The sequence below is a fragment of the Camelus ferus genome, chromosome 15 (assembly GCF_009834535.1).
Source record: "Camelus ferus isolate YT-003-E chromosome 15, BCGSAC_Cfer_1.0, whole genome shotgun sequence".
NCBI classification, from domain to species: Eukaryota; Metazoa; Chordata; class Mammalia; order Artiodactyla; family Camelidae; genus Camelus; species Camelus ferus.
This window is the reverse complement of record NC_045710.1, coordinates 45,382,009-45,407,845: the sequence shown is the minus strand read 5'-3', so window position 1 is coordinate 45,407,845 and position 25,837 is coordinate 45,382,009. Positions and strand designations below refer to the sequence as shown.

The 25,837-nt window shown below is 33.6% G+C and overlaps 1 protein-coding gene across 7 annotated transcripts in view; it reads right to left on the bottom strand.

The window, feature by feature from the left end:
- Positions 1-25,837, bottom strand: part of LOC116669001 (EH domain-binding protein 1-like) — a 197,534-nt gene that overhangs the window by 15,854 nt on the left and 155,843 nt on the right. For 5 of the 7 annotated variants that reach the window (XM_032497652.1, XM_032497651.1, XM_032497650.1 and 2 more), the window contains 4 exons: positions 22,299-22,356; positions 14,804-14,899; positions 9,709-9,762; positions 2,940-3,045 (listed from right to left, as the gene is read on the bottom strand). In XM_032497652.1, coding sequence (XP_032353543.1) covers positions 2,980-3,045; positions 9,709-9,762; positions 14,804-14,899; positions 22,299-22,356 — 274 coding nt within the window. In that variant the 3' untranslated portion in view covers positions 2,940-2,979. Of the gene's footprint in view, positions 1-2,939; positions 3,046-9,699; positions 9,763-14,803; positions 14,900-22,298; positions 22,357-25,837 lie in introns of those variants that run through there. The other 2 variants (XM_032497655.1, XM_032497656.1) reach the window with 2 other exon arrangements.

Here is a 25,837-nt window from a genome sequence, read left to right as displayed (position 1 = left end):
AGTGCAACAAAAGTTTCTCCATTATTTTCTCTAAAGACAAACGGTCACTTCAGAATAAAGGAGATGGAATTTCCTCCCAGAAATACAATCTGAAAAGTTTCTGAACTGGAACAACACACTAAATATTTAACATAAGGAAAATGAAGTAGGAAAAATGTGTGTGTGTGTGTGTGTGTGTGTGTGTATACTTTCTCAGAAATTTAACCGCAATGAGAGTGAATTGGCTTATAAAGCTTCATTTAACTACTAGCCATATCTAGAATACTACACCTAATTTACACAGACAGCCAGTCAACATTCACATAATCATATATAACAGAAAACTGACAGGATAATTAAAAGATCAGAAAAGGCTGTTTGAACTAAGAGCTTCCTATTCTAAATGCAGGAGTTTAATTCTAAGAGGTTGGTGGAAAAACATTGTTGCTTTCTATTATTAAATTTTTTCTATATGGGAACAAGAAATACCACTTTTTAAGAAACAAAATAGTTAATTTTGAACCTTAGGCCTACCAAGTCAGAAAGATGATCAAAAAGGAAGTTTAGTTTGAAAAAAAAAACCCACAAACAAACAAAAACCTTTGGAGGGTGATCACCTTTTCTGACATGCCAGTAATTTTCAGCAAATTCCAAAACTGATGGTGTTCAAAAGTGGCCTTCATTATGAACAGAAGAAATGACACAATATATGAGATTAAATAATCTGGGGAGGGAGGGAAGGGAGCGAGGGAAGGAAGGGAGGAAGGGAGGAAAGGAGGAGAGAAGTGCTGCTGTGAATACTGGGGTGCATGTATCTTTTCGAATTAGAGTTTCCTCCGGATATATGCCCAGGAATGGGATTTTTAGTTTTTCAAGGAATCTCCATACTGTTTTCCATAATGGCTGCACCAAACTACATTCCCACCAATAGCGTAAGAAGGTTCTCTTTTCTCCACACCCTCTCCAGCATTTATTGTCCGTGGACTTTTCAATGACAGCCATTCTGACTGGTGCTGCGCTTCTGTCTTGACCAACTTCATGGGACAGGGTGGGGAAAGATCTGGCTTTCTAACTACGAAGTTGAATGAACCTCAGAGGAAAACTATTACCATACACAGGATATAACAAAGTATATAATTCTAACAGATACAGGTATATAGCCATTTTTGACTAAAAGCACTCTTTAGTTACTGGTTAACAGAACAAAAAGTGCAGTATGTTCCTAGTGAAAGTTTGAATCTCCTCTCTGTCCAACTAACATACTTTCATATACAAGGAATATCAACAGGGATTGACTAGGTTCAAGAAAGTTTAACAGGATCACATTTCTAGGGGGTGAAACATTAATAGTAGACTATAAATAGGACTATACCAGGGCAAATGTCCTATCCTAAAATGCTGGGCCACCTCTGATTGGTACTTAGATTATAAACTGTATAAATTGTATTGGTTACATGGGAAAAGGAATGCTTCTAATTTTTGTGATATGGGTTGTGGTATTCCTATATGTATTATTCACCCTTTGGAATTTTGGAAAAGGAGTATCTATGAGACACTTGGGTCTGAAAAGATAATCCCAGTTTAGAGCTACTGAAGAAGCTACACTAGTTTAAATGGAAGAAAGTGCAAGCTATAGTTTCTGAAAAAGATATCCAGTCCATACCCTGCCATCAGAGTAAGATCCCTTGGCTGAGATGACACAGAAGGAAATTTATTAGAGGAGAAAAGAAACATTTATATATATTTTTTCTTCTGAAAGAAAAAGTAGAGGTAATTTATCAGAATACAGCTTTGTGAGATCAAGAGACTGACTTGCTCCTGGAGGAGGATTCAAACTTAAATTTAATAAGCTTAGAAACTTCGTGATTTTATATTGTTTACATTGTATTGTTTGAGCTAGTATATCATCTCTGTTCTTGGTATAATCTTGTCAGGTGAGTTTGATTGGGCAATCCTGTTCAACACAATCTAATAAAAAAAATAGAGGAGTATTTATAGTGCTTTCTTGGAATTAACATAATTAATATTCCATCCTATCCATTTAAAAGGTTTCTGGAGGTAACATCAAATAAATGACAATTAAAAAGGCACTGAGAAGCCGGACTGCCCATCTCGCTGATCACAGGTAGAAATAGTGAAAAAAGACTGGATATGTGGCCCCAAGAAACCACATTTTGATACCCTGTAGATCTCCTCTAAGGGGGACACAGCACCTCAAGTTGATCACACGCCTATTATTAAATTTACTGGGTTAACAAGTTAAGAAAAACAGAAGTCTACTGATCTGTAGTGAGAAGCTAATTTTGTGTTTTGGTTGCTTTTTTGCTCTTCTTCTCAATTATCTCATCAAGAATGACTACCACCCTAAACTCACCATTGTCTCTCTTGCTTCCTGTGCTTGGACTACCTTCTCTGCATAACTCCATTTTTTCTTAAAAACTAAGCTCCACAGCCACTTCCACCTGGAAATTTTCCTGGACTCTGCCCTCCTTTACAATCCTCTAAGGATACCTTTTTTCTTGCATTTCTCTCCTTAATAACACCCTTACTAGTCTATAAACATTAGGAGGATGGGCTACTTATACCATCAAATATAAGCCTTCATTGGTCTTTAACTGATGCACCATTATTTCATACAGCACTAAAAAAAGAAGAAAAAAACTACTAGTTATAATTGTGGGACACCAAAAATGTAAGGTGATCACAATTTCAGAGGAGTTAAAATGTGGGAGAAAAATATTCATCTTAAAATCAATGAAATTCTGCATGTCTTAATAAACTGTATTTTCAATATTAACAAAATGACTGGGCATATAGAAAATAACACATTAAATGCAGAATGATGAATAAATAAATAAATTCAACCCACACTGGTGCTTTTCATCAATATGCATTTTTATTCATTCAAAAATCAAAATAATCCAAAGAATGAAAATTTTTAGATTTTTAAAACTAAGACTTATGAATATAATTTACAAATACATTTTACTGGGTCTGATTTTAGCTGGATGACTTAAAGCACCAGGAAAGAAAAACATATTCTTTGTAGTATCCATTCTTGATGATCTGCGCCAATAATAGGGAAATGGATTGTAAATAATACAATATTACAAAATAACAGATAATTTTAAACTCATTTATATTTGCTTTTAAGGTATATTCATATGTTCATATTCATATAATAGATAAACACAAACACCGACTGTCAGGCCCAGAGGTAGATATTAATAAATTACCAGCACTTGCTTATTTCCGAAACCAACTGGTTCTTAATCTTGTTTTAAATTTATGAGAGGAAGATGTCCAAAGTCAAAAGCTGAAAACTTGAAAAAGAATTTAACCCAAGTGAGCTGTTTACAAGCTGCCTTGTCATTCCTTTGAAATGATGGTGAAGTCTAGATATTACTGAGAGGTGTAAGTGGTATAAAGAAGTAGAAAAAGAAATACTGCAACAATAAATTCGGAACTCCAGCTTCCTTTCCTTTATATTTTTCTATGCCCTCTGGAAAGAACATTATGAAAGTAGCTACCCCTTACTGCTAGATGCTTCACATACATTATTTCTATCTTCAGTAAACTATGAAGTAGATATTAACGCCATTTTATATGTGAGTACACTGAGGCTGTAAGAGATTAAATAACTTGTCCACAGTCAGAAACCCAGCAGTGGTAGAACTACCTCTAAAGTTTTGACTTATATGTAAGTAGTTTTTTGGTCCAAAGAAGAAAACTCAGAAAGAACTGAGAAATCTCTGTGATAAGAAACAAAAGAATCAATAAAATGAAGGCAGCACTATCTCAATTTACACAGAGGCGGGAAGGCTCCTTTGAGAAAAAAAATTCAGAATTCTGGTGACTAGACTCTGGTTTCTCTTCAGATTGAATAAATCATCTTTTACTCAAAAAAAAAAAAAAAAAAAGAATTCTGGTGATGGATCAATTCCAGAATTCCACTTTGTACTGTCTATCAGCAGTCAAGTAATTCATCCCAATAACTTTTAGACTGAATATGTACAATAATTAAAGGCTATCTTTACTAATCCATTACGTATATACATCACAGAGATCATCAAAGAAGACAGATCTAAAACTTCTCTATGATTCTACAACTTCAAATTATTTCTTTTCATCTTTGTCACTAAGGGAGGTAGTTATTGCATAAGAATTAAGGGCAAAGGCCATGGAAAAAGACAAGACCAGATAAAATCCTGACTTCTTAGCTATATACCATTGAGCAAGTTACTTAACCTCTCACAGCCTCACTTTCTTTATCTGTAACATAAGGTTATTAATATCTGACTCACAAAATTATTGCAATGAGTAAATGAGATAATGGGTATATATCATTCTACACAGTATCTAGTATATAGTTAAGTGTCCAATAAATTTGTTAGGGTGATATACTTTGGACACTTCTCTGTTTTATTGGTATATTTTATATTAAACAAAAACTTTAAACTTTATCAATTGTGGGGCTATAACACAAAGTGTAAAAAACAAATAAAAGTATCAAAATTCCATTCAAAGAGCATACCTTCTCAGTCAGAACAATTTATCAAGAGACTTTCAAAAAAAAAAAAAAAAAAAACCCAGAGTTTAAGAAAGAAAAAGACAGAGGTTAGGTCTTTGAAATTCACTAGCTCTTCTGTATGGAAATGTGGAAACATTTAAAATGTAAGGCAGCCCACAACTTTGTAACATGTTATTGCTACAGGAATAAAACTGTTCTCTAGAGAAAAGTCAATTTTGTCATCCACCACTGAGGGGAGCTGTAGCCTAGGAAAAGGTTTACATAGAGTCCAAAGGTTATTTTTAAACTTTTTCACACCTTACAATATTCACATAATAAACTCTTATTAAAATATCTTTTAAATTAATTTGACAAGTGTACCTTAATTCTCTTTTAGAGACCTTACAAGAAATAATAAGGCTTATTATCTTCATATAACCATAAAGATAGTGGGATCCCTATTCCCCTTCCCAGATTTTTCTCTTTGGCACTTACCTAACATACTATATATTTACCATGTATTTAACATACATATATATTTATATTATCTAACACAGTATATATTTCATACACACTGATTTTTATTATCTGTCACACACACTCCACAAGGAAGATATTTTTTAATGTGTTTTCTACATCACTCTATTTCTAGTACCTCTAACAGTGCCCAGCACAAAATACATGCTCAGTGAATTAATTGCTACTGAATGAATGAATGAATGAATGAATACTAGTTCACTTATTTGAAAGGTTAAAAATACATTATGAGATAAAATCAAGTAAAGCAAACTACTACTACCTGAAAAATATAATGTCCACTTACACTGACTTTTGGTTTAAAAAAAATTTCTAAGAACAGTTCTTTGATCCTATAGATGAGTATATGGACAGATCTCATGAGAATGGCTTGTTTAATATATATTTATAGTAGAATCCCTCTTAAATGATCTGAATGGCACATAGAACTGGTCAATTAAAGGAAAGGATTATGAATATTGATACACAAACATTTTAATTTTGTTCAATAATACTAATGTGTTTCATTCACCAGTTTTTATGGCCTTTTCATTGAGTATAACTTTATTATTGATTTTCTCATATAATCAACAGTCATAATATATCATTTAGTGCATTTCAATCTGTTTTAAATGAAATGAATACATAAGGACAAAAGACAAGCAATTTGAATGCAAAATCCTTCCAGATTTTCATAAATCTTTCCCAATTTTTTACAGTTGTATTTTCACACCAGATTTGACAGCAGTTTTTTTTTTACAATTCACTTTTATCAACTCCTTCTAAAGCATTTAAGTTTTTATGAAATAATGAAATAATTCGTCAAACTGATATTTCACTGTCTTATGAAATATCTAATTAAATTATATAACTACAATAACAAGTCAACAGCATTACAAGAGGTCTTGTAAGGGGTCAAACTCAACTTACAACTCACTTGTGAGAGAAATATGTAGAAGTGTGTCTGTCAGTGGACAGCCTACTAACCATGTTGACATATGTGGGCCTAAAAGCAGACACTTTACAGACAGAATAGAAAGTATGAGGCAATCCTTGTAAATTAAGTAGAGATGATCAGAAGAGCTTCTACTGTAATGGCATATGGATCCTTCACATAGTATCTGCCACTAGCCTACTTTTTGAATTTTTCCTCCATATAGCTGATGAACGCTAATGTAATTCCTCTCTTAAAAAGAATAATCCTTACAGGATATTGGGTTTAACTATAATCATTCACTCACTCACTCTTTCATCAAACATATACTGAGCACCTACTACACAAAAGGCACTATGTAAAGAAAAAAACAGTGGTGGATACAGAGATAAATGATACAGAACTTTTCCCCTATTAAATTTACTTATCCAAGCAGGAGTCCTGTTAGCGTCTCAGAAAACTGACCTAGCTTTTCCAGAACATAAAAAGAGTTAACACACCTGGATAGGTAAAGAGAAAAACTATTCTCAAAATTATTTTTCCTCTCATAATACAGAAGTTGGTCCTGGAAGCAAGACATCCTCCTGAAAACTAAAGAGGAAGACATGCCCAACTCTCATCTATCTTCCAGGTGAGAATACAGCACTTTTTTTGTTTTGTTTTAGGTTTAATTATATAAACTTATCCTTTCACATTAGATAGTTCACAATTTATGTTATCCTAATTTAAAGCATACAAATTAGTGTATTCTCTTTTAAGTTAATGTATTTTAAATCCTTTAGTCACAACATGTGCATTCATGCTCCTTTCCATGCATTAAGAGTATGATAATTTCATACCATGCTTCTGAAGTCGGGTAACTTTGTAGAATGTAAGTAAATGATGGAGGCAGATGAATTTAATATTTACATTTTTTTGTTAAACTCTCTTTAAAAATAAACATTATATTAGTAAAATAGGTCAATTTCCATTAATGCTTCTATAAAAACTATAAAAAAGGCAAAAGTCAGTAATAATAAAATCATAAAAAAGTTCATCTAGTAAACTATTTATTTTCTTACACTGAGCTCCTAGCAAGCATCATTATTAGTGCTGCCATTATGATTAATAGCTGAGGAATTGCCCACTCCCCCTCACATTCTGGTTCGTTTTATTTTTCTTCAAATTATCTCTTTAATACCTAGATTCCCCTAAGTTTTGACCATCTCTTTAAAGATGGTGTTTTATTTTGTTTTGTTTTGTTTTTAATATCCATGACTAAAAAATTGGGTTTCTACTACAAAGGCTAATACCTTCGTTTATGTGAACAGTGAGTTTATAACATAATTCAGTCTTCTTTTTTATTTTTCCTAATCTGGCATAGGACATAACTATTATAGAAACAAGGAGCAGTGGAAGAGAACTGTTGTGCTAAAAAGTTCAGAGTAGGCAACTTGCAATAATACTCATTCATAATCCATTCCAGAAATAAAAGTATACAGAAAATATATATGCAGATATTGATTTTTATTAAGAAAGACATAAATTAGGGCATTATTAATTGATTCCAAAATGATATACTAGACAATTGTTTTAAATATTTCATTCTCTATGAAATTGAAAATCAATAATTTGATCTACAAAAAGATAATGCATTTTTTTCAAATAAGAGTATAAGTTAGAGAGACAAGGAGGTAGAAAATCTCTCAGCTGTTAAAAAGCATAACTTAACTCAATTTAAAAAAATAACAATAAAGTTTAAAAAAAAAAAGCATAAAAATGCCTGAAAATCTCCACAAATGCAGTTTTCTCTCCACATCATAACTCAGAGTAAGGACTTTAAAATCATCTAATGACATAGTGATATTTAATCTCTGGTAACAGTTTAATTAAAATATTGGTTTTATAAAGTTTTATAAACAATATGAATAATAGTTAAAAGCCATCTATATAATTTGTATTGGATTTTTGTGAACCTAATTTAATAATAAACACTTGGAGAAAGAAATGCTAATATATTTTCCATTTTCCTACTAAGGCCACTCCCTTACCTAACAGTCAGATTTCTAGCAAATTCAACCATTTGAGTTAACAGGCAAATAAGCAAAATAAGTTTCTGAGCTTAAATATATTTTTCATAAAAAGGATATAAATATACTCTTTCACTTGAGAACACATATCCTAATATTGAAAGGGTAATCCAAAATATATCTCTTAATCTCATGATCCATTTAAATCTCAATTGTTTAATTTTAAATTTAATATTCCTCTATTGACCTTTAAAATATCTTTATAAAATATGTAACACAGAATGTAAGAAAAAGATGTCTCTTAAAATCTTATAGATTTGAATGTCTTTTGCATTCAAACCTAATCTACATCATACAGCTTTATTTATTTATTTTTTTACTTGTACCTTTCAGTAACAGCTTATAACCTATTCCTCAGAAATTTAGAACTGATGTGCCTCTATCCTAAGATTAACTATGTAATAAGAACATCTTTCTACACAAACATAAAGTTAGTGTTTATATACTTTTACCATTAATCACAACCTAAAATTAACTGGCTAATTCTTTAATACATCAAGTTAACAAAGAAACTTCGGATGTATAACAGAGCCATTAGTACTGAAAACCATAAAACCATCTCATTGGGGAGAAGCTCTTGACGTGAGAATGAAAGCTAGAATTTGAGGCAGTAACCAATTTCAAGAATTCTAAGTTTGTCTATTTGTTTTTAAAACCTCAATGGCTACTCCAAGTATAGTGTTCAAATCTATCACTACAGAAAAGCTAGAATTGCTAACGAATGTGAAACTTTAACACAATGACACCAGCTTGATATCCAGCCATCAGAACATGTACTGAGTTTGGACCTGATCCCTCTCCCAAGCTTCCCAGATCTTCAGGTCTAAAAATGGCCCAGCTACTGATAGATAAAGTGCCCAAATGCTTTTCCCACTATTTTAAAACAGTCAGGCACAGAAAGGAAGAATATGCTGCAAAGCACATTATAAATCTGCTACAAATATATTTTAGAAATTTAATGATGATCATGACAATGATACTGATGACAATCATAAAAGCTAATATTCACTGAAATTATTTAATCTGCACAACAACCCTATAAATTTATTACTGAGAAGTTAACAATCTTATCACCATCACAGAGCTTAATAAATGGAAGAGCTAGAACTTAAAATCAGGTCTATCAGACTCCAGAACACACACTCTTTCTCACTGTATTTTCACTGCCTGACTTCCCTAATCTCCATTCAATAAACATTTATTAAACATCTACTATATGCCTGCAAGTCACATGGGACTCCACAATACGTAAATTAATTGAAGATGATTATTAAAGTACCACTCTAGAATCCCTCAACCCAACAGTTAAACCATATACTTCATTTTTAGAGATTTCTGAGGTCATTCATAATCGCCTTCAACAAATGTTTAAATGAGCATTTTGTTATGTGAGAAGCACCATGTCAGATGCTGAACAGATAAAAAGACAAAACACTATCTTTCCCTCAAGCCCCAAACAGAACACATTAGAGTATATACATAGTTCAATACTGAAGATAATTTTTGTTTCTGCACTTTTAACAAAAATATTTACTAATAATTCTGCTATTGGCTACCATATCCTTTAAAAGATACTAAAAGCTACAAATTAACATTTAATATTTATAATTTATACTTCTACTACTACCAAAAAGCTAATGTGCCTTAGTAAGGTATACAATCAAAAATATGAAAGGTGATGGAATTTATAATTAGCTTACATTTTCTATGACAAATGTCCACTCTTTATCTTCAAATTCCTCTGCATGAGGATCCTGTAACAAAAGCAAAATATAAAGTTGAAATACGGTTCTTAATACAATCAATCCAATTAAGAATATACAAAGCCTTTCTTTTAGCTTTTATCAACTCTTAAAAATGGGAGAGGCAGAATGGCCTACTCTTAAGAAATTTCCATAATTTGTCTAAATTTAAATCAGTATTTTATATTAAGAAATTCTCTATTTCACTTATGTTGATGCATATTATTATCTTCCACCATTGCATCTATGACAAGACAAAAACACAGAGATTGATAACTTAGTGCAGTGAACTACTAAGAAGCACTTTATTAAGATATTAAATGCTCATATAAAGCCCTGCCTTCATTTTTATACCTGTAAGTATTTTAAACTCAAAGTACCACTTGAGGCACAGTTTTCTTGGTGCAGAAGTTATATAAACATCTGGAATTTCAAAGCACTGCAAAGGACTTCATAATCTACACAAAGTGGCAAATTGGATGTTAATACCCTCATCTGCCCTCCACCACCAGAAACCTGACTAAGGGTAATGGATCCTACAACCAAATACAACTTCTTCCAAAGTGAAGAACACTTTTGCAAGTATTTATTTGACAAATATTCACTGGCTACTTATATAAGGAATTACAGAGGCGTAATATGGATTCAAATATAGTTGTTGCCTTCAAAGATGAAGACAACTAATCTCAGTAGTTATATGATGAATGAAATACGTAGTTTTACTAGAGATTACAAGACAGCACTGGGGGAGGGTATAGATCAGTGGTAGAGTGCATGCTTAGTGTGCATGAGGTCCAGGGTTCAATCCACAGTACCTCCGCTGAAACAAACAAACAAACAAACCTAATTACCTCCCCCTGCCAAAAACAAGAACTTTTTTTTTTAAAGAAGACAACACCATTTCTTACAGGAAAAGCTTTACGAGCAAGGAAGCATTTGGGCTAGGTGGGATTATATAGGATTTCCACAGATATTAGAATAAGTAAAGGCAAAAGGCAACACATTATAAGACATATAAAAGAGAGTAGTGGGGTCACATCATAGTGCATCTGACTTATTCAAGTTCAACTCCATGTTTTAGAGGTGAGGGAGGGACGGAGGTTCTGAGAGTGAGAGTGAGCACACACAGGTGCTACTTCCCTACTGGGTCTCAGGTCCCACACACTTCTCCTGGGGCAGCATCTTATTCACAACTGATTCCACTTTAGTCTGTTATTAATTTTCAGTTTCTACTGCCACGGCTGAGTTTGGGTCCTTGTTACTTTGTGTCCAGGCTATTTCAAGATAAAAGTGATTGCTGCATTCTCTCAGTCTCTCTGCCCTCCAGTCAATCTTGTACACAGATTAATTCTTCCAAACCCCAGTTCTGACCATGTTAATACCAACTTCAGATTTCTTTAACCTATGGGATAAATTCTGAACTCTTTAGTTCTTTATTTGTTGGCTTATTTTTCATGAGGGATTTAGGGCATGAACAGTGCTCCTTTAGTGTGACACAATGCTGAGGAAGGAGACATCTTACCACCCTTCCTGCCTACCGACACCTGCACCACGTTGTTGAAGAATGCAGCATAGCTTTAGCACAGCTGGCAATTAATAATAACAATAATAATAAATATTTGCAAAGCACACACTATGCCCCAGTTATTGTGCTAAGGGTTTTCATCATCACAGCAACTTATGAAATATGTACTATTTTTATTCCCATTTAACAGAACAGAAAACTGAGACCTAAAAGATGTAACTTTCCACAAATAAGTGTTAAACTTACATTGCAGTTCCAGGTCTGTCTGGGTTTTAAGCATGCTGTTGGTTCAGTTTTACCACTGTGTCCCTATGCCCTAGAAAAGTACCTGACACACAGTAGGCTCTCAAGAATATTTGACAAATGAATTAATGAATATATCTTAAAAATTTACAAATATTGAACAGTGCCTTACATATGACATACATTAATTCTCAAAGTTGATGAAACTTTTTTTAGAAACATAGATGATGCATTATCCCTAAAAGAAAAATTTTAATGAGACCAAGAGACACATCTGATAAGGCAAAATCACTAAAAAGATGTAAAGGAACAACAATAACGTTCATTTTCAAGTCACTTTAAAATGGTATATCTATCATCGACTATACCAAATATGCCACATTGATGAGGGATGTTGAGGGTAGAGGAGTATACATCTGTGGGTGGGGAGAACTATGTGCGAACTCTGTATTTTTGCTCAATTCTGTTGTGAACCCGACACTGCTCTAAAAGAATAAAGTCTATTTTTTTAAAAAAAGAAGTAAAAACAAGGTATTTCTATACAACTAATTATATTATTGACTAAACCAAAACATTTGTGATGAAAATTGCTTCTAGCTTGAATCAATTAAGCCTTCTTTATATCCTACTCTCTATCCTCTAGTGTCTCTTTCCTTACCACTGCAATAAAGAGAAAAACTAAAAATGGCTTAAAGAGCCATTTGCCTTCTCAAAACCCAAAAAGGCTTTTTTTCCCCCCATTTACTAGAAATAGCTATTTTCAATCTAATTCAAATTTCAAAATCAAGCATGAAGGCTGAAGAAATTAATTTCAGGTTATATTATAGAAAAATGAAACATACTGATAACTTTTTTAAAAAGCACTTTGTCTATGAGCACACCTTTGTGAATACTAAGGACAAAAAGGGTTCAGAACAGTCCTTTCCTATTTGCAAATTTTAAGGTGTGTATTGTGAAACTTTAGTATAAGTAAAAGCAAGGGAGAAATATGAAAAAGTTTTCCACTTGAGTATTTTAAATGCTGTTCAAAAACAAGATCCAAAAATTGCCATAAAAGAATGAAAAATTGTTCTAACTTTTCTGTTTTTTTATTAGAATTCTGGGAAGATTGGGGAGTCAAAGGTGTTGGCTGAAAATATTCTTTAAACACTTTAAATGGTCACAAGGTCGCCTCCATAGCACAACTGAAGAAAAATATGTAATTTGGCAAACTAGGGAGGAAGGGGCATTCGGGTTTTTTCCCTACAGACTAGCACTTAAAGACATAAAAGTTCAGTGATAAAGATATGCTGAACATTCTCATCAGTACTTGAAAACTACACTTACCTTCTAATCCTCCAAATTACACATTTCAACAGCCACTTTCAACTCAGAATCACTCAGTTAGTGCGTATCCTTTCCCCAAACACATGGCTGTCAGCCATTTATCAGCTCTATTCTAACCCCTTGTTCTCTATCACCATTTTTTTAAGTCGTGTAACTATGTCCATTCATTTGCTTTACCAATATAAACAGACTAAATCAAAACACACAAGAGATTACTTAAAAGTCTACCTCAAGCATGTCAGAGATTTTGCTGTTGTAATCTATATTCTTGTGGGTTTTATTATGGAATAGGCAGTACAATGTAAAAAACAAACACAAACCCCCCCAAAAAAACCCGGGGCTAGTGGGGAGGGCATAGCTCAGTGGTAGAGTGCATGCTTAGCATGCACAAGGTCCTGGGTTCAATCCTCAGTACCTCCACTAAAAAAAAAAAAAAAAAAAAGTAATTTAAACATATACAAATAAACCTAATTACCTGTCCTCCAAAAAAACCCAAAAAACAACAACAACAAAAAAACTCAGGGCTAAATCATAGAGTGACTGGGCAAGTTACCTTCTTTAATCTCAGTTTCATTATCAGTATAATGGGAATAATTATAGACCCTGAGGGTTGCTGTGAGAATTAAATGAAATAGTACTCTAAAGGTCTTATTGGCAATAGGCTGGTTCTGATCTTTCCTGGAAATTAAAAAAAAAAAAAAAGAAGAAGAGCAGCTACAATCTCATCCTTTACTTCTCCCTGAGCAAACATATCAAATATAGTGTATATATAATAAGCATAATCGAATAGTGTTATAATGTCAATAACCATATATCAAAACTATAAGATATTCATGAAGTGTTATGAATATTTCATAAAACAGAGTATTTATGAAACACAGAGCATTTGAAAGTAGTGTCCCATTCATGGGTTAGTACATTAACATTCATCATACTGTTTTGTTCTATTGATCTCTGCAGTAGTTCCAGAACAAGTGAATTAATATGTTGGATTACAAAATCAAAGGCACTTTTTTACACAGTGATTTCGCACTCTAAGCCATATAACTCTGCCCAACCTAGATTTCATATTGTAAAATATTTAGTGGATTTTCACAATTTAGTGGATTTTCCAACTTTGTTACTAATTTATGCTTAACTAGATGCCCTTCTTCATTCTGTCCTTCTGCAAAAGTAACTTCAACACAATTAGAATGATTCAAAGAAGAAATAAAGCATTTGTTTTCTAATTTCACCATTTTCAAGAAGGCTGAAACTGTGACATACTTGTGCCCACTATCTTTCTTTTTTTTTTTTTTTTTTTTTTGAGCAGGTAAGGAGTTGGTTAGGAAAGTAAATATTCTAGTGCTTGTCACATGTGAGGACTATTTTATGTTTCAAGAAATAACGAAGACTTCCAAGAAAAAAAACACACATAAAAGAGTCAGGTATATGCACAGCTATGTTTTTGGATCTGCTCTTGGAATTTATTACCAGAATTTTGCTTTTAAGCTATAGTATTTATAAAATACTAACTTCAATAAAACATTTATCAAATATTCATTTTAAACTTATGTTAACATCAATAAAATATTTATCATATACTAATTTTAAAACATCCTGTTATTAATCAAGTGTAACAAGATGACGCTCAGAACTAAGACTTTCACAAACCTCAGCTTTCCACAGAAAATGCACTTTAACGTTTCCTATGGACAGAAGGTAGGAAGTCATAAAAGAATTCCAATTGACCTCAATTGGAATAAGTTCAAAAAGATTCCCAAATTATTCAGACTTTATAGACCATGAAACACCCTAATACACTTGAACTGTTGTTATAAATTGCTGTTATCTCTAAAAATAATACACAGTAAGGTACCAGGTTGGACCCAAATATATAGAACAATGAATACTGAAATATTCTGTCATTTAGAATCCTGATTATATAATAAATTCTATACCTTATAAACCAGAACTTACCTTGAAAAGTGTCACAGTGATTTCAATGTTTTCAGGAACAGGCCACACTACAACACCACGGTATGGATTTTTTATTCCAGGCTGCCAGCTATGAGCCTACCAGAATAAAAATAATGGCTTCAATCTAAAGTACAGGAAATGCAATATTAATAATTTACAAAAGTATATTGACCCTGTTTAACTATACATTAGATCCGTCTTCCTAAAACAAAAATGATTAGTCAAATAAAAATTTCCAAGCATTAAACTTGGGCCATGACAGTTATATCACATGATAGCTACAAATTACAATCTGTAAATAAACATTTACACACACACACTGAAGATGCAAAAATGAGGTGTCTCATATTTTCAAAAGCTATTTCTTCTTGAATAAAAATCATATTAGGAGAAATATTTTTTAAATTATTTTTGGGATCTAGGAACTTAAAGGAAAGTTCATTCTTTAAAAAGGAAAAATAATTGTATGGTCTGCATTTAAGTTCATTTCCCATAAACTATAATGCTTATTTAGGGCAAGTAAATAAGAAAGCAGTTTTTTAGGTTAATAGTTCTAGTACTTACAAATTTAAAGATTTTTTCTTTGTGAATTTTGATTATCAAGGTTCCCTAAGGACCCCCCCAAATGTGGGGGATCACTACTCTAGCTCTTCCTTTGAGGTGGCATTTCCAGCCTAAGCTGATGGAAAATGGTATGCGAAGATAGCTCAACTAAGTCTTCAACCCTGTGAGCTGAAGAACTGTCCATGAACATGCCATGAAGGTAAAAATAAAAGCTAGTATTTAAGGAGTACTTTCTATATGTCAATCCATGTTTGGAATTTACTTATGTTTAACTCATTTAATCTGTATTGTTCCAATATTAGCATATGTGCTGCCAAAGCGATTAAACTCATTTAATCTACGTAAGATCCCTATGAGGTAGCTACCATTCATTCATTCATTCATTCACCTACTCACTCAATTGATACTATCTGCCAAGCACTGTCTAGGAACTGGAGTAGTAAAAGCAACCTGCCTTAGTAGAGTTTACAGAATAGTAGGAAGAGATAAACAAAACAGTTAAGTAAAACAGATAGTACATTAGGTGGAGACAAAGGCTATAGAGAAAAATGAAAGTGAGGAAGAAGGATGGGAGGGGCAAGAGAAAGTAATGATTTTCAACAGGGTAGTCAGAGAACGTGACATTGAGAGAGTGACAAGAGAAGACCTTAAGGGGGTGAAAGAAACAGATACGTAAATACATAAGAGCTTTCCAGGAAGATGGAACAACAACTGGAAAGGTGCTGAGGCAGTTAGATAACGAGGCCAACGTGGCTGGAGCAGAGAGATCAAAGAGAAGAGCAGCAGGAGAACAGGCCAGAGAAATCATGGAGGGCCCAGACATATAAGGCTCTGGCAGGCCATTCCAAAGATTCTAGCTAATAATTTGAGCGAGATGGGAAGCTGTTGGAGGACTGTAAGCAGAGGAATGATGATCAAAGTTATCTTTTAACAGACTCACTCTAGCTAACGTACTTAGAATAGGCTCCAGATGTAAGTGAGGAAACAGGGAGACCAAGTAAAAAGCTACTACAGTAATCCTGGGGAGAGACTATGGTGACCTGGCTTGGGGTGGTAGAAAAGTGCTACAAAGTGGTCAGGTTCCATACAGTTTTTCATGTTTTCAAGATAGAATCAATAAGATTTGCTGTCCAATTGTATGAAAGAAAGAAAGGCTGATTCTAAAGCTTTTGCCCTTCAGCAACTTCAAGAAAGGAATTGCTACTAACAGATATGAGGCAAAACTGCAGAAGGAACAGGTTTGGGAAGTAAGATTGGGAATTCAGTTTTATACACATTAAATCTAAGGTGCCTATTAAGATATTCAAGTGTAGATGTTTAAATAGGCAGCTGGACATATGTGCCTTGAGTTATAAAGGGAGTCATCAGCATGTAAGCGATACTTAAAGCTGAAGAGTGGATGGGACCCCAAGGGAGTGAATACAGATACAGAAAATAAAGACCCAAGAACTGAACATTGGAGCACATTAACAGGTCCAGGAAATGAGGAGGAATCAAGAAAGAAGGGTAAGTTAAATAGAAGGAAAACCAGAGGCATGTGGTATTCTGAAAGTCTACTGAAAAAAATGTTTCAAGGGGAAAGGAACAATCATGTGTCAAATCTTGGTGGCAGAACAGGATGAGGCCTGAAAAATGACCCCTGGATTTAACAAAGCAGAAGCCATTACTGTCTCCTTAAGAGCAGTTTCAGTGGAGTCATGAAAGTAAATGCCTGAGTAAATTAAAATGGGTTCAGGTAAGAATAGGAACAAAGAAACTGAAGACAGCAAATACATCCAACTCCTCTGAGGTGCTATGCTGTAAGAGAAAGAGAGAAATAGGTTGGCACTAGAGAGAGAAATAGTGTAGAAGAGAATTTTTTTAATAAGAGAAAAATATTTTTATGCTGATGGGAAATGTCCAGTTAAGAGGGAAAATTCAATGATGCAGGAAAGAAAGAATTGCTAGAGTAATGTCCTTAATAGTACACAAGGAGACAGACTGGCATTTGCTGGGAGCACAGACGATTCTTCCATAGTAATGGGAAAGAAGTTAAAGTATATGAGCACAGATCCACGTCAGGGAGGAGATTTAACAGATGAGGAAACTGAAGTACAGACTTGTCCAAGATCACACAGCAAGTAAGTAGCAGAAGTTGGATTTGAACTCAGGAAATGATACTGAAAAGGGATCAAGATCATGGAAAACTACTTCCATGCAATCTTATCACATCTTGTTAGTTAAAATACCAGCAGACTATTGTAAGTCAATTGTACTTCAATAAAAAAATAAAAAATAAAGTACCAGCAAAAGGTAGAGGTTTAGCAGTGTCCTCCCACTCCAACTAAATTATCAATAACTCTCCCTCTAGTCTCTCTCCAATGCCCCCAGATCACAAAACTTATGGTAAGCAAAGAAGTAGACACTCACCACAGGACACTTAGCACACCATAGCCAAAGGTAAAGAACTGAGTTTTGTTGATTAAAACAAAACAAAACAAAACAAAAAAACAACTCCAGAGATTCCTCTATTCCCCTGCCTATTTCCAAGCCTGGTGACAGTCCTAGAACAAAAACTCCACAAAGTAAATAATCTCCATCTTGGAAAGTAAATTTCTGCCCACCTTAGATAATCTTTCATCAAAACTCTACATACTTAATTCTGAATATTTATGACAACTCTAATTCTCATGTACTACAATGGTAGATCAGGCTATTTCTCTGGTCTCTTCAAACTCCCTCTAATTATATTTTCATAGCCTCCCCATACAATAGAAACATTAAAAGAAAAAGTATAATAATTCAACTTTTCTTATTAACCACAGCAGAAAAGATAGAGTATTTGCAAAATTCTTAATGAAAACACAGCCATCAAAGAACTTTAGACCTGAAGATATCCTTAGGAGAGCTAATCCAGGTGCAGATAAGGAAACTTAAGCAATGAAAGAGTAAATGGCTTGTACGAACACATACTAGTAATCAGTAGGAGAACGGACTCTATGATTTCCAAGTTCAGAATTCTTCACCTAACTGACATCATAGCCAACTCTACCCCTGACTCACACAGTAGTTAAGAAAATAGTCTTCTATCCTTAAGGTCTTAACACGTATGTATATGACACAGAGATCAAAAGTGGGGAAAGCAGAGAATGTGGGCAGAGTTGGATGACGGTGAGATCAGATAATTTTCTCAGGTACCCTAATGCTGGTCCTCTAAATGACCTTCTTCAATCTTCAGTCTTGAATCAGGGAATGGTAATAATTAGACTTCAGAATAAACAAAAATACACTCTGCTTAACAAACTAAAATCCTTTTTTTTTCCCCCCTTTTACTAAAAAGAGATGGAAGGTGCCAGTTCCAAAGTTGCTAGTACACTGCCATTTTCTTACCACTCTAGCATCTCTCCAGTGGAAAAGGTGTAAGTTAGAGCTCTGGCTTTTCGACAGCCTTTTTACAGGGACTGTACAACAGAGCTAAGTTAGGGCACTGTAGCAATATCAGTTAGTCCAGCTGTGGAGCTGGCAATGCCAGCTTTATAATGTTTGCTAATTATTATACTGTAAGCAAAACACAGGACTAGTAAATTTTACTGGAGAGGAAACCAGGGAAGTACATAGCAGCAAACATGAAGGGGGTGGGGGGGGTGTTTCTATTTTCAAAGAGCTTACTACAGTTTCTACTTCAAACAGAATTAAAGAATCTGAAGCTGGAAAAAGAATGAAAATTCTAAAACAGTTAACTAAAAATAGCTGTGGTAATAAACATCTAACTGTACAAATCCACGGAGACAGTAATTTAGGTTCTTAAGAACTTGATTTAGAAAAAGCACATCATATTGGCAAACCTTAAAACTACAAGAACCCTGATCAGTTTTTATTCAGAGTAATAGAAAGGATTTCCCTAGGAAATAATTAGGCATAGAGCTATTTAGCTCCTTAGTATAGTTAGGAAAGTCAGGCTATTTAATCATTTTGCCAGTATCCTAGTACAGTTAATGGTAGAAAGGATTAGGCCACATTATTCAGTTCCACTTATACTTTTTTTTTTCACCTTTTATCACATCACAGATCCTTTGGCAGGACCTAGGGAAAAAGCAACATTTCTCGATTTGGGGTACTGACTCTATAAAATGCTTTATTTTCTAATTATTTTGTATCATATCTTACCTAAAAGACTTGTACCTAATATACAACAAAATACAGAGTAAATATTTACTTGTTACTTCTGATCCCTACAAAATCAGAATATTTCATGGAAAATTTATAATTGTCATTTAGTTGTTAAATTGATGATTTTCAGTTTCTAAGACTGCAACTACCCATATGTTTAAGATGTCACATTTAAAGTTACCTTACAGTTGCCAACATCACGTCCAGAAGGCAAAGCTCTGCAACTATACCCTCCCCTTCTTGATACCATAACACACTGTTAAAGGCTGTAGCATAACCACAGAGCAAGGAAGTAAAGATGGTAATGCCATCAAAAAGCTGGTGAGGACTTTCAGGCTCTATTTCCCTCTGGAATTCTTCCACCTCTCTTCGGGTTTAAATTTCTACTTTGAAAACTGGTTTTAAGGCAGCAGACTATTCTGTCATAATTCTTCTGGTCTATCACAACTTCCCTGCTTTCTACTGTCACATACTGTACTGAAAAATAATTTATTTAAGCATATACAAATCAACTGCAGCCTGACAAAATCTTTGTTATAAATGCCATGACTTGAAGAAAAGAGGTGGGGAAGCTGTATATTGTGTTAATTACTCATGGTAATTATTTTCTCATTAAAAAATGATTCAGCAGTGAATGCTTTATATATTTAACTTCAGAAATATATATGTACCCAAAGAAAGTTGAACTTCAAATTAAATAAGGCAATGTACTTTATTATTACTGTCTAATCTGTTATATGAGTGTCAGTTATAAATTTCAATCCACCAATACAAAAAAGTTAGATGTACTCAGAATCAGTCAAGATAAATATTAAGCTATATAGATGACCAAAAAAACAAACAAAAAAAAACCCAAAACAAAAAACAAACTAAAAAAACCTGATTACTGTGTAGCCCAAACTCTTTTCAGAAATGTAAAAGTAGAGGGGAGGGTATAGCTCAAGTGGTAGAGTGCATGATTAGCATGCATGAGGTCCTGGGTTCAATCCCCAGTGCCTCCTCTAAAAATAAACAAATAAACCTTATTACCCCCCTTGTCAAAAACATAAATAAAAAAAGAAACATGAAAGTAAAAAATTGAAAATTTTCTGACCAATGGTTGCAGAAATCTGTTTTCCCCCAAGTGATTTCAATGGGACATAGCAGCAAATAATGCATATTTTAAAGGAAAAATGTCAAAAAACAGAAGACTCTTTCAGGAGAAAACGATGGTTCTAGTCTTCAGATTTAGTGTAACTGATAGCTAATTACAATAGCTGGGGACAAGATTTTTTGTTTGTTTGTTGTTTTTTTAAGAATTCTAAAATACCATGGATCTCAAACTTCTCAAGGTTAAAAAAATCTGTTTAAATTTTACAATAGTATCATAATCACTTCTTTCATAGTCTCTGGAAGTGAATTTTACATCTTTATTTAGCTGTTCTGTACAATTTACAGAACATTTCACATAGACATGAACATAGTATGTATATGCTGTAATAAGCTTAACACACTATGGGTTCTCATAAAATTTTCAAAAGAAGTACATCTATAATGTTTTAAGAGAAAACCTAATGATTGTAAAATATCCAGCAGGGACTTGAAATAATAAGAGCATCACAACTGGAAAAATTAGTCCAACAAGAAATAATTCCTTCTAGAAAATACTGCATTCTGAGAAAAATCAACCTACAGCCTCATATATTTGCATTTTACCACCTGGATTCAATCAGTGTTTGATACAACATGATAAAGAATCTGGACTAAAATAAAAGTTGTTTGACTGACTTTCAAAATGTAATTAAATTAAAAAGTATACTTAACTTCAAATATGGGTATACTGAATTGACCTTTAATCTGAAGTATTTCACTATATTTCATAATTTTAAAGAAAACAGGTAGTATTACTAAATTATTAAAAGAAGAAAAATCACTTTCTGTTGATAGCTAAAAACATTCAGGGTCTATTTCTAATGTTCAGAGTTATAGTCAGATTCATCTACCGTACTTAGTAGATGGCCTAATGTTGCTCCTTTCCACAAAAGCTTAAGACTGACTCACTCAGCAAAACTGATAGAAGACCCTATCAGTTTTAGTCTATTTTTATAGTCTATTTTTAGAACCTTTTCTCATTTGTAAATGTATAAGAAAATATCACAGGCCCAAAATATAATGCCCCCAAAACTATAAATGTGTGCTTTGAAAAAGATGATATTCAAGAGTTGAAGCAACTGGACCTTTCCTGTATTGCTGGTGGGACGACATTAAAAGTTAAAAATGAACCTACCATATTACCCAGTACTTGCCCAAGAGAAAATCTGTGTCCCTCAAAATATTTGTACAATAATAACATATTTATTTACAATAGTGATCATTTACTGGAAACAAACCAAATGTTCATCAACAGATAAATAAAATTATAGTATATTCATAAATTAACTACCCATATTCACAACAGCATGAATAAATCTTAAAAACATGTTGAGCAAAAGAAACCAGACATAAAATAGTACTACTGTATGATTCCATTTACATGAAATTCAAGAACAGGCAAAAATAGTCCATGATGATAGAAAAATCAGAATAGCAGTAGCCTCAGGGTTCGGAACGGATTGGAAGAAGACACAAAGGAAAAAGGTGATGAAAATAGTCTATATCTTGATAGGAGTGGTAATTACACAAGTGTATATTGAACAACACTCATAAAATTATATAATTAAGACCTGTGACTTATGCTGTATGTAAATTCTAGTTCAATAAAAATAAAATTTGAAAAGATGTCCTTAATGAAAAACAGACAAACCTTGGAAGACTTCCTTCGGCTTCTTCTTGTCCAGACTACCACCAGTTTATCTGGTTGCCTGCAAAATAAGAAAAAAATTAAGTATAATTTAAGTTATCTTAAACCAAATTAATAAAAGTTAGTTCTAATACTTTTAAAAGGAAAAAAAGTCATCTGCTTTAGATTACATAGAGCAGTTAGACTTATAATAAAGCTCTATGAATTATTCATATATAGTGGATGTTGAATACAGATGTGATCTAATTTAAATTAATATTTCATCTACATGTTCTTCTAAAAATATTGTAGCAAGTTAATTCATTGGGACAAACCAAGTAAAATAAAATACTTAGAATGGTGACTATTTTAAAAAGAAAAGCACACATACATCTTCTCCGAAGTTTAATACTATACTTCTAATACATTATCCACCTTAATTCAGAGAAAATAAGCATTAAAATGGTACTTCCAAAATTATTTAAATGTATAGTTTATACTACTTTTGCATCTCTGTATCTTATAAACAATATTTGTGGTTTTCAAAACATTTTTATAATCAATCATCTCAACTATCTTCATAAAAACAATTTGGTGCTGAAAAATAGGCAAGGTACATACTATTATTCCAACAAAGTTAAATAACTCATTGAAAGTTCTGGCAGAACCAAGACTGAAATACAGGTTTTCTAACTCTTGGATCTCTCTTTTCTTTGTCTTCTGCCAATGTAAAGTTAAGAACAAAACAAACTCACCTGTCAGCTAATACAACTAAGTTATCTTTAATGCTTAGAGAAAACATCAAGACTGATCATCAGTTATTTTACTTAGATTTTTATTTTTAAAATACTTAGATAAAAGCTTTTAAATCAAGAAATGAATGATACACTCATCTCAGTGACCTTCACCACTTTCCTTGTCTCCTTCATTTTACCCAAGAATCCTTTACTATTAGCAGGTGGCCTGTCCTCCTATTTCAACAATATACATACATACATTATAAAAGGCCACCAGACATAAACGCCTTACCTAGTGATTCATCTAGAAGCCTGTCCAGAGAGTTGTCTAATGAAAAATTTTACTAAAGAACTGACCCTGAATGTAGTACAGAGAAATGAAAAAATAAAAATACGTTTAAAAAAGGTAAGAGACATACAAGATAGATTGAGAAGTACATACACCTAATAGAAATTCCAGAAGTTTAGAATAGTGGGAATGGCACAGACAATATTAAAAAGATAAGACTAAGAACATGCCAGACTTGAAGAAAGATAGCAGTACTTAGACAGAAAAATATATATTAATGAATAAACAGGGTAAATAAATATTAATCTATGTCTACATTCTTTGCAATCAAACTACAGAACAGCAAGAATAAAGAGAAAAATCATAAAAGAAAAGAGGTTACCAGCAGAGGAATAATTATGCTGACAGCAACTTACCCTTGGCAAGAAGAGTGCCCAAAAGACAATGAAGCTAATGACGTTCAAGTGCTAAGGAAAATAGCTGCCACCCTGGAGTTTTACATTGGCTAAACTACCATTTAAGAAATGGCATTAGGCATACAAAGACTAAGAATTTATAGTGTATACAACCCAGCTAAATATAAGAAGAAGAATACAAGAAGCAACATAAATACAGTAAAATGTCAATGCTTGTTCACTTTAGGTGGTAGAACCTGAAGAAAACCTAGAGGGAAAACAAGAGGAAGGTTCCAATAAACAAATTACTTGTCCAAGGAGCCATCTAAACAAATGCAACATGTTTCTGATAGTGATAGTAACCGGCATGGTATAAATGGGAAAATGGTGGTTCTCCATCCAAGACTAAACTTGGTTCCTGAAGGCTTTAAAGACAACAATTATAAACTAAAACCAGTAGTTTGCTTTGGTGACTCTTTCCACCGTGAGATGGTGGGTGCAGCAGACAGATGCAGAAGTGGTAAATTACAGGTGAAACAGAAGAAAGTTTCTATGAAACATCAGAGTGTTAATCTAAGAATCTGTACCAATGGAGAAACAAACAAAACCTTGTTCAACACAGTGAGAAGTAGAATAGGACAACTGACAGTGAAGATGGGGAGTAGTATGGCAAGAAGACAATGGAGCTGGGCAGAGGATTTGATCAATGATGGCAGCCTAACAGTAGAGGGACTGAGTAGCCAACAAGCACGAGCTACCTTGTTTGAATGCATTGGTGGCTTGCTGGACCACTTAATTTTGTTACTAGACTAACCTTTTCACTATGTTCTCATCTCCACATCTCCAGCCCAACCTCAACTCTTAATTAAATTTCTATGGTACTTTTTTTAGAAATGCTACAAAAATCTTACCGCTTTTCCTTATTATCCTTCCTGGGCTCTTCCTGAAGGCACTAAATACTGGCATTTGCAGTGTTGAATCTGACAGACTTATTTGACCTAAATAATATTCCACTTTATTTTAAATTTAAACTTTAAAAAACATTTCTTTAAACAAGTTCCATGCTGTCCAGATTACCAGAGCCTCCAACACAATCAACTGCTTCACACCTCACCAGCTTCATTCTTAAGATGATCTGTTTAGGCCCTGTATGCATCTGACCCCGTGACATCACATATTCCTGAATGACATCCATATTCTTGAATGTGGTTTATAAGGCACTTCACCATCTCCTTTTCTAGCTGTATAACCTGCAAATATCTCAAAGGTATCTTGCTTTCCAACCAATCCCTGAACACTCTGAGTGTTATAACCTTTTTTTAAAACTTCCTCTTTTTTCTCTCCTTTTCTATCTCATAAACTCTTAATTCATCACTTCTTCTGTGCAACCTTGACCATTTCTCTTTTCATTCCCACTTCATTCCATGTCCTAAACCTCAGGCAGAGTTAATTGCTCCTTCTATTGTATTTCCATTAATACCCTAGATGTATCTCTATTTTAATGTGCTATATACTCTGTATTTCATTATTTGTTATTATTTCTATCCCCTCTACTAGACTGTGCTCCTTTATCAACCATATCTTATTTATCTTTATATTCCTAGCCACTAATATGAATCTGGTACAAGGTTGAGGCTCAATGAATATTTACTACGAGTGAACCTTAAATTTCATCCAGGAATTCCCAGCTGGTTAATTATAATTGATGAGGTCCAACTAAAGTCAGTAGCTGCATAATACATCCTCTCTGCAGCTTATTTGAGCTTTGCAGGTATCCTCAACTTGGCTGCATACTGGAAACTCCAGGGAAGCTTTAAAAAAAAACAAACAAACAAAACTCATGGCTAGGTTCCATTGCTGGGGAATCAGATTTAATTGGTCTGGTGTGCAGATTTTTAAAAAATTCTACAGGTGATTCTAACATGCAGCCAAGGTTGAAAACCAGTTTTACAGGAGGAGTGGTGGCGATTCCCATACCTCCTGACTTGACGCATTAGTGAGGCATTAGTTGTGATGGCAGTGAGGGGGGGTCTCCCCTCCACAGTATCGTCCTAGTGCCACCTGTATTGTTGCCTCCTTCTAACTTGGCCTCTCAACACCTCCCTCCCCTCAACCTATTCTGATCTCAGTGTTTTATGGGCC